General features: G+C 37.3%; 1 protein-coding gene across 1 annotated transcript; it reads right to left on the bottom strand.

The window, feature by feature from the left end:
- Positions 1–1,024: 1,024 nt before the first annotated feature.
- On the bottom strand, positions 1,025–9,241 carry LOC117319436 (the record flags this gene model as incomplete). The annotated part of the gene is given in 6 exon segments (XM_033874240.1): positions 1,025–1,356; positions 3,165–3,248; positions 4,194–4,256; positions 6,732–6,899; positions 7,692–7,754; positions 8,633–9,241. Coding segments are annotated over 6 exon segments (990 nt in total). The 3' UTR covers positions 1,025–1,315.
- Between the last annotated feature and the right edge of the window lie 1,691 nt (positions 9,242–10,932).

Genomic DNA, 10,932 nt, shown 5'->3' with positions numbered 1-10,932 from the left:
ATGCTACAGGCCCAATATCAAGTCCCTGGGACTCTTGGTTATTGAGAAGAAGTCGTTGGAAGATTATAGCCTATTTGACCCATGTGACCTTGAATGAAGGTCAAGGTCATTTATTTGAACAAACTTTGTAGCCCTTCACCCCAGCAAGCGACAGGCCCAATATCAAGTCCCTGGGCCTATTTGATTAATGAGAAGAAATCGTTTGAAGATTATAGCCTATTTGACCCCTGTGACCTTGAATGAAGGTCAAGGTCATTTATTTGAACAAACTTTGTAGCCCTTCACCCCAGCATGCTATAAGCCTAATATCAAGTTCCTGGGCCTCTTGGGTTTTGAGAAGAAGTCGTTTGAAGATTATAGCCTATTTGACCAATGTGACCTTGAATGAAGGTCAAGGTCATTTATTTGAACAAACTTTGTAGCCCTTCACCCCAGCATGCTACATCCCCAATATCAAGTGCCTGGGCCTTATGGTTATTGAGAAGAAGTCGTTGGAAGATTATAGCCTATTTGACCCATGTGACCTTGAATGACGGTCAAGGTCATTTATTTGAACAAACTTTGTAGCCCTTTACCCCAGCATGCTACATCCCCAATATCAAGTCCCTGGGCCTCTTGGTTATTGAGAAGAAGTCGTTTGAAGATTATAACCTATTTGACCCATGTGACCTTGAATGAAGGTCAAGGTCATTTATTTGAACAAACTTTGTAGTCCTTCACTCCAGCATACTACAGGCCCAATATCAAGTCCCTGGGCCTCTTGGTTATTGAGAAGAAGTCGTTTGAAGATTATAGCCTATTTGACCCATGTGACCTTGAATGAAGGCCAAGGTCATTTATTTGAACAAACTTTGTAGCCCTTCACCCCAGCATGCTACATGCCCAATATCAAGTCCCTGGGCCTTTTGGTTATTGAGAAGAAGTTGTTTGAATGAAAAAGTTGACGCCGGACGGCCGGACGGACGACGGACGCCGCACCACGGCATAATCTCACTTGCCCTTCGGGCAGGTGAGCTAAAAATGGATGACTTCAGACTTCAACTCAGGTGACCTAAAATTTGACAGACGACAGAAGCTGGCCCTGACAATAAGACAACCTGTTTCCATCAGTCAGCCACAATGACTATGTGACGTATCAGATAACATGTGGCCTTGACCTTTGATGGATAATTTCATCAACAGTAATTGTTATATCAAAATCAAGTATTTTGTGTGTTCTTTAAACATGTAAACATCCAATGTTTCAAATGTTTCAGTAGCTGTCGTCCCTGATGAAGTTTGGTCCATATGGGCGTTTTGTTGTATCCCTCCAATCTCAAGACTCACCTATCATAGCTGTCAACTTAGGATCCCTTCCTGTAAAATAAAATGATCCAAGTCATGAGATATTTCACATAATTATGATTTAAAAATTTACAGTGACAAAATAAATAGAAAATAGTTTTGATATGTGAATAACAGGAAAGTGAACACCCTCCCAGTTGAATGTTGGATTGTCGGAACTTATGTGAAGCATGGAAAACTGTGTTTCTATTCAGTCAAATGTTGGACAGAGATTTATTGGTAAGGTACAGATTAGCAGACATAATTATAAGTTATGACATAAGAGCATTGTCCACGGGGCCAGCATGTGTGGGACACAGTGACTCCTCCGGGTAATCTCTTCTTGTCCAGCATTGTTTATGATTATAGGGTGAGGATCTTATCTTTCCCAAGATATGGAACATGAACTAAATTCCCAGGGGCTGGACTAGACGTTAGGTCAATCCCGACAGTGAACTAAATTACCAGGGGCTGGACTAGACTTTTGGTCAATCATGACAGTGAACTAAATTACCAGGGGCTGGACTAGACGTTAGGTCAATCCTGACAGTGAACTAAATTCCCAGGAGCTAGACTAGACTTTCGGTCGATCCTGACAGTGGACTAAGCCCCAGGGGATGGACTAGACTTTGGGTCAATCCTGACAGTGAACTAAATTCCCAGGGGATGGACTAGACTTTGGGTCAACAGTGAACTAAATTCCCAGGAGCTGGACAAGACTTTGGGTCAATCCAGACAGTGAACTAAATTCCCAGGGACCGGACTAGACTTTAGGTCAATTCTGACAGTGAACTACATTACCAGGGGCTGGACTGGACTTTGGATCAATCCTAACAGTGAACTAAATTCCCAGGGGCTGGACTAGACATTGAGTCAATCATGACAATGAACTAAATTCCCAGGGGATGGACTAGACTTTGGGTCAATCATGACAATGAACTAAATTCCCAGGGGATGGACTAGACTTTGGGTCAAGCACTGAATAACACACAGAGGAGGGTAAAGGAATGTCTTGTAATAGTAGGAAGTGTGAACCACACACACTGGACCTTCATCTGAGGTTATGTACGCCAACACTGTAATCGACTGAGAAACACAGACTGTCTTGGGTAGGAAGTGTGAACCACACACACTGGACCTTCACCTGAGGTTATGTACGCCAACACTGTAATCGACTGAGCTAGCGCGGCGAGTATTCTTCTTAAAATTTACAAAACTAGACCCATCACACAGGGCTTCTCATAATATCTGACTCTTAAAACCTGAATCTTACATTTAAATTAGATTACTGTTTATACACACCAAATATACAACACTTGTATCAGAGTGGCTATGTATGACTTCTGACCATATAACTGGGACTAATGACCACACGTATCTTATAGGTGTAGAACTTCTGTTTCGATAAACAATGTAAATACCGATATTATATTTGTAAAGGGGTTCACAATATATCGTCTGCACCAACTTTTTATTTCTGAAGTAGTCTCGTGTTACCTGATGTCCATCAAAACCAGGTGTAGAAAGATCATTCTTCTGATCGATGTTTAGAAATATTACATTCATTAAATGTACGTTGACTGTCAGACTGACACAGAAGAACTGAAGGATGGACTAATGGACAATACAAATACTACAGGGCACCTACACCTCCTTTCTGGCCTTAACTCATTAAGCTTTTGAAGTTATAGAAGACCCATAAACTTTTGATGGCATTTTAACCTTAAACTACCTAATGACAAAATATCATGGGTTCAGCCTCAGAAGAAATTCAAAAGAAGATTTTTGAAGTTCGTCCCAAGTCATATTTACCAACACACCAACATAATTGTCTGTTATACCTGCATTTTTGGCTGATGTTTGTTTCATGTCACTGACATCTTTCTTCACAGCATCAACATCACCACTCACAGCATCAACAGTGCCTGTCAAAATGTTAAATAAAATCAATTTCATATATCTATAACAGTAAAACCTCAATAAAGCACCATCTTCCATCCAGCAAGATTTTGGTGGTACAATGAGGAGAAATTTCAGAGAACCTTTCTGAGCAATAGCGAAAACAATTCAAATTGTCAAAGTTAAAGATGGCGACCTGTCATCCACCTTATTTTCATATCTGTCCTTAAATGGAACATGCACAACTAGGGACCAAAGGGAAATAGAAAGTGAAATTTAAGAAAGATCAATAAAGAATTTTGTGAGAAATAGCTATAGAGATAACAGACTTCAACTGTCAAAATTGAAAATGGCTACCTATAGCTTTCTATCAGCTATCTTGTTTTCAGATCAGTCTCAAAATAGAACATGCATTTGTGTAACTAGGGACCAAGGGGAACCTAAGAGCGAAATTTGAGAAAAATCCATGAAGATTTTTCTGAGAACAGCAATGACAATTACTACAGGCTGGATGGATGTTTGACATCGGACAACCCTGTCACTTTTACCTTTTGTCAGTTAACTCCTTGTTCTGGTACAACCAACTGTGCTTTGTAATGTTAGCTTCATAATCTGACCTAGATCTTTGACCTTGACCTTTGGTCAGCTGACTTCGAGTTGAATTCTTATCAATATTGCTTCATAGTGTCACAACAAAATGTTTATCAATGAAAAAACGCACGAATTGACCTTGACCCATTAACCTTGAACATTTTTGCGAGTTGAACATTTGGACCAAATTTTCATGTGAATGAGACAATGAATAACAGTTATCAGTCAATGACAAATAAATGTGGACAGACAGACAGCAAGTGATTACTCTATATGGCACATGTATCTCCATACAAATAGTAAATCTGTATGAAATTCATTCCAAGTCAAACTTTGACAGGCGGCTGAGTATATTATAGTCAGTGGGACATGTTACTTACCTTTTAGGTTGTCCATGTCAGTTGTCATCTCGTCTTGTCTCTGTTTTATGTCACAGATTTCCCCTAAAAAGACAAACAATATCTTGTAGACTCAAGAACATGCATGAAAGAAAAAGTGATAAAGATATATGCACACCTGTCAAAAGTATAGTGATAACAAAGATCCATACACACCTGTCAAAGGTATAGTGATAACAAAGATCCATACACACCTGTCAAAGGTGTAGTGATAACAAAGATCCATACACACCTGTCAAAGGTATAGTGATAACAAAGATCCATACACACCTGTCAAAGGTGTAGTGATAACAAAGATCCATACACACCTGTCAAAGGTATAGTGATAACAAAGATCCATACACACCTGTCAAAGGTATAGTGATAACAAAGATATATACACACCTGTCAAAGGTATAGTGATAACAAAGATCCATACACACCTGTCAAAGGTATAGTGATAACAAAGATCCATACACACCTGTCAAAGGTATAGTATTAACAAAGATCCATACACACCTGTCAAAGGTATTGTGATAACAAAGATCCATACACACCTGTCAAAGGTATTGTGATAACAAAGATCCATACACACCTGTCAAAAGTATAGTGATAACAAAGATCCATACACACCTGTCAAAGGTATTGTGATAACAAAGATCCATACACACCTGTCAAAGGTATAGTGATAACAAAGATCCATACACACCTGTCAAAGGTATAGTGATAACAAAGATCCATACACACCTGTCAAAGGTATAGTGATAACAAAGATCCATACACACCTGTCAAAGGTATAGTGATAACAAAGATCCATACACACCTGTCAAAGGTATAGTGATAACAAAGATCCATACACACCTGTCAAAGGTATAGTGATAACAAAGATCCATACACACCTGTCAAAGGTATAGTGATAACAAAGATCCATACACACCTGTCAAAGGTATAGTGATAACAAAGATCCATACACACCTGTCAAAGGTATAGTGATAACAAAGATCCATACACACCTGTCAAAGGTATAGTGATAACAAAGATCCATACACACCTGTCAAAGGTATAGTGATAACAAAGATCCATACACACCTGTCAAAGGTATAGTGATAACAAAGATCCATACACACCTGTCAAAGGTAACAAAGATCCATACACACCTGTCAAAGGTATAGTGATAACAAAGATCCATACACACCTGTCAAAGGTATAGTGATAACAAAGATCCATACACACCTGTCAAAGGTATAGTGATAACAAAGATCCATACACACCTGTCAAAGGTATAGTGATAACAAAGATCCATACACACCTGTCAAAGGTATAGTGATAACAAAGATCCATACACACCTGTCAAAGGTATAGTGATAACAAAGATCCATACACACCTGTCAAAGGTATAGTGATAACAAAGATCCATACACACCTGTCAAAGGTATAGTGATAACAAAGATCCATACACACCTGTCAAAGGTATAGTGATAACAAAGATCCATACACACCTGTCAAAGGTATAGTGATAACAAAGATCCATACACACCTGTCAAAGGTATAGTGATAACAAAGATCCATACACACCTGTCAAAGGTATAGTGATAACAAAGATCCATACACACCTGTCAAAGGTATAGTGATAACAAAGATCCATACACACCTGTCAAAGGTATAGTGATAACAAAGATCCATACACACCTGTCTAGTGATAACAAAGATCCATACACACCTGTCAAATGTGTAATGACAACAAAGATCCATACACACCTGTCAAAGGTATAGTGATAACAAAGATCCATACACACCTGTCAAAGGTATGGTGATAACAAAGATCCATACACACCTGTCAAAGGTGTAGTGATAACATAGATCCATACACACCTGTTAAATGTATAGTGATAACAAAGACCTATACACACCTGTCAATATCAATATTAACAATAAACTGTGATTTGTAATTTGTTGTTTTTCAATTTACCACCAAGATGTAGACACTAGCCGATTAGGTACTGTATATAAATATACGGTTATCTATGTCTGTTGTCACACCTGTACAATCATTTTATGTTAGAACATCCTACATATCAAACCTCTTAGGTTATCTATGTCTGTTGTCACACCTGTACAATCATTTTATGTTAGAACATCCTACATATCAAACCTCTTAGGTTATCTATGTCTGTTGTCACACCTGTACAATCATTTTATGTTAGAACATCCTACATATCACACCTCTTAGGTTATCTATGTCTGTTGTCACACATGTACAATCATTTTATGTTAGAACATCCTACATATCCTACATCTTAGGTTATCTATGTCTGTTGTCACACATGTCAATCATTTCATCTTAGAACATTCATTGAGTGATCTTTATTTGGTCTTACATGTTAAGACTGGTTTTTCTACTGATTCAATCCTTCCTCTTTGCCTTTTGATCATTAAGCACTAAGTACCTACTGACCAAACATCATGGACAATTTCAAAAGATAATTTTTGAAGTTCTTCCATTCTCATATTTACCAACACACTTATGACTGTCTGTTATACCTTTTATTGTTGATGAAAAATGTTTCAGGGTACGGACATCTTCCTTCACAGCAGTAACGTCTTTCCTAACAGCTCCAACTTCATCACTCACAGCAGTAACGTCTTTCCTAACAGCTCCAACTTCATCACTCACAGCACCAACATGATGACTCACATCATCAACAGTTCCTGTCAAAATGTTAAATAAAAACAGTTTTATTAATATTTCTATTACGTTCATGTACCTTATTTGTCCTCTCCTGTAAACAGTATTTCTTGATCAAAATAGTAGAAGACAATTTTAAGCGACTAGGTACAACATGTATATAAACATTTTTGCTATGTGTACATATGGTTAAAAATCATTAAAAGGGTTCTTATTGAATTGATGCCAGACTGGTCTTCATTCCACTTTTCTCATCTTTTCTCTTTTCCTCTTACATCATTTGAAAACAAGATTAACCTACAAATAAAATCTGAGAGAGATCCATCAAGAACTCAGTCAGAAATGGTGATAATTGAAACTTTAACGATAAAATCCAAGATGGATGTCTATTTTCTTGCTTATTTCAAAACTTACCATTGTCTTGACCACAGCATTGTATATCAGTAAAGCTTAATGGGGGTCAATACATAATAAAATCTGGGTCAGATCACCAGTCTCAGATACCATGTATTAAGTACCTCTAGATACATTAGTCATGTACATTAGGTTTGGTATAAAATCTGGGTCAGATCACCAGTCTCAGATACCATGTATTAAGTACCTCTAGATACATTAGTCATGTACATTAGGTTTGGTATACAATCTGGGTCAGATCACCAGTCTCAGATACCATGTATTAAGTACCTCTAGATACATTAGTCATGTACATTAGGTTTGGTATACAATCTGGGTCAGATCACCAGTCTCAGATACCATGTATTAAGTACCTCTATATAATATACATCAGTCATCAAAATCTAATCTGTGTTATATACCTTTGAGATTATCCAAGTTTGTTGCCATCTCGTCTTGTCTCTCTTTCATGTCACTGATTTCCCCTGAATAGAAAAGAAATATATCTCATTGTACAGACTCAAGTACAGTGTAGTCTTGAAGTATATCTAATAAAAGTACAGAGTATCTGATCAAAGTACAATGTATCTAATAAAAGTATAATGTATCTGATCAAAGTACAATGTATCTAATAAAAGTATAATGTATCTGATCAAAGTTCAATGTATATAATCAAAATACAATGTATCTAATAAAAGTATAATGTATCTGATCAAAGTACAATGTTTCTGATCAAAGTTCAATGTAGATAATCAATATACAGTGTATCTTATCAAAATACATTGTATTTGATCAAAGTACATTGTATCTACTGAAAGTACAAGGTATTTATACCACTCTGCCCTGGGTACCTGCTGCCAAAATATCAAGTCTTTCAGATTTCTGGATCTCTAGAAGAAGATTCTGGAAGACAATAACATTTTTGATTCATGTGACCTTGAAAATAGTACAAGGTCTTTGGTATGAGGAAATTTAATATCACTCCATAACAGGAACCTGCTGGCAAAGGATGACTGCCCTGGGTCTTTTAGAACTTGAGAGGAAGATTCATAAAGGAGTTTTAACTATTCAGTCTCTGGGACCTTATATATAGGTCAAGGTCATTTATATGAGGAAACTTTATACCACTCTGGCCTAGGTACTTGCTGGCAAAATATCAGCCCTCTGGGCCTTTTGGAACATTACAAAAAGAGTCTTGGAAATTTTTAACATACTTGACTTAATAGTTTTTAGCAGTTCAAATTTGACGGAAAGATTGAAAACGGACACCCACTCATGTACTGTACCATAAGCTCACTGACACTTTGTGCCATGTGAAATATCAATTTTTCAGTGATGTAATCATATTCTTTATGCAGTTTACCTTCTATCTTCTTTACAAGAATTATGTACTTCCTCTCTACATCTGGGTCCATGGTCATGGTCAGTATACTATCCACGGCTTGTACAAACATCCCTGTCTTCAGGTCACTGTTCTGTATGTCCTCAACACTTTGACGGATGTCGGCCCACCTCGTCCTAAAGTCACTATTAGAAAGATATGCAATGTTGGCATGCACTATCTCATTTCTGTGTATCCGTAGACGATCAATGTTTGCTGACAGACAACGGTCTGCAGCATCTGGAACATTACCCCAACCCTTTCCATGAGGAGTGATGTTCCCTAGATTCCTTAGAAGGATATAAAGTAAAGAAACATCCATATCCTTCTCAGAACCTTGGAACACTCCACCTGAGGGGTAAAGCATTTTCTTCTGTTGTTTATTCAACTGGGAGATAATCTGACCCTTTTGACTGGAAAGTACATAAGGGAGTCCAGATGGCAGTCGAGTGACGAGTAATTCTCTGAAGACGTCGGGGAAGACATCAATGACCAGTCTACATATCCGGGCATAGTTAGTCGTTTCTTTGGTGTAAGTATACTTGGCAGACATCCTTATAGTTGGTTTCAGGACAGAAGATAATGTTGATGCTGGAAAATATAATGAAGTAACAGGACTATTGAGCCTTTAACTGTCACCTGAAATCTGATGTAACAAGTGAAAATACTGCATTTGTACAACCTTTATATTCTCTACTTAAACTTTACTGAACATCAGAATTTATATCATTTCTTAATAAACCATTTCTCAATATACCTTGTCTCATATAATCTGAAGTAAAATGACCTTTTGTATAGGTTATTGAATGGCTTTTTAAGTGATAAGAACCAGTACTTAAACATTTTTGGTATTTTATCCTGAAGCAGCCACTCATATGAGACAACATGCAGATTGATGCGTGCAGTTTCAACAAAAAGATTTAAAGGTCAATATTCGAATTCTATTAGATACTTGAATGATTCAATGACTGTTATCTACATATTTTCATATCATAAGGGAATAAAACTAGAATTTTTGTTCGGGCCAACTCATAACAACAATAACAACTCTACCCCACCATCGCCACCAATGAGGTCTTTTGTAGTTTAATGAAACCAATTGTAGTCTTGTAACACAGGGTCGGGGGCAATTTAGCTTTCCAAAACGGGAAGGTAAACTTTACCTCTTATACTACATCTACAACATGTACAATTCTGTTGAAATACAGGTGATTTAAAATAATTAGACAATTTCCATTGATATAAAGAACACATTCTATAAGAAAAACTCAGTCGGAATTGTAATTTATCAAAATCTAAAAATTGATAAATTTGAGATACAGCCCTTTACTTCTAAGCAGGCCATGTTGGAGATACGTCCTTGTTCCTCTAAACAATCAATATATATAAAATATAGAAGATGGCAATTTAAATTTAATAACAGTTCAGTATCTGTTGACTCTCGGACAGTTCTAAGACTAAACTTGAGGTAGGTAGTCAACAAATGCCGCTGAAAATTTGACCAAATAAGGAATTTTGATAACCCATGCCAAACTAGAACTGATGCCAGGATGGCTGACTAATACCCCCGCAATCTGCATGAGTCAATGGTGAATTGGAACTGTTAATTAGAGGCTAACTAAGATAATCCAGTAATATAGTGACCAGTTGCCATAGCAACCATAATTTTGAACAAGGAGCCACAAAGCTTGGCTTTATCCCCCGCGCCCCGCAGTTGGTATGAAAACCCAAATACATGTACATTGTATATATCAAGCTCAAAGTAAGAGTTATTAAGGAAAAATAATTTGGTATTTTTGATTAAGTTTCGATGGTGACAGAAAAAATACCGAAATTGGAAGGTCCGCATTAGCAAAAGGCACAACTAGGGCACTAGTCTGATATATACAGAAAGCTTCAAGGAGCTGCGTTGAACGGTTATGGAGTTATAGCCCGGAAACAAAAGGAAACAGTAATTTGGTATTTTTGAACTAAGTTTCCATGGTGACAGAAAAAATACCGAAAATGGAAGGTCCGCAATAGCAAAAGGCACAACTAGGGCACTAGTTTGATATATACAGAAAGTTTCAAGGAGCTGCGTTGAACGGTTATGGAGTTATAACCCAGACACAAAAGGAAACAATAATTTGGTATTTTTGACTAAGTTTCCATGGTGACAGAAAAAATACTGAAAATGAAAGGTCCGCAATAGCAAAAGGCACAACTAGGGCACTAGTTTGATATATACAGAAAGTTTCAAGGAGCTGCGTTTAACGGTAATGGAGTTATAGCCCCCCGGGGAA

Source organism: Pecten maximus, unplaced genomic scaffold, assembly GCF_902652985.1.
Source record: "Pecten maximus unplaced genomic scaffold, xPecMax1.1, whole genome shotgun sequence".
In the NCBI taxonomy this organism is placed as follows: Eukaryota; Metazoa; Mollusca; class Bivalvia; order Pectinida; family Pectinidae; genus Pecten; species Pecten maximus.
The sequence above is the reverse complement of the archived record's forward strand: the minus strand, read 5'-3'. Positions and strand labels throughout refer to the sequence as shown.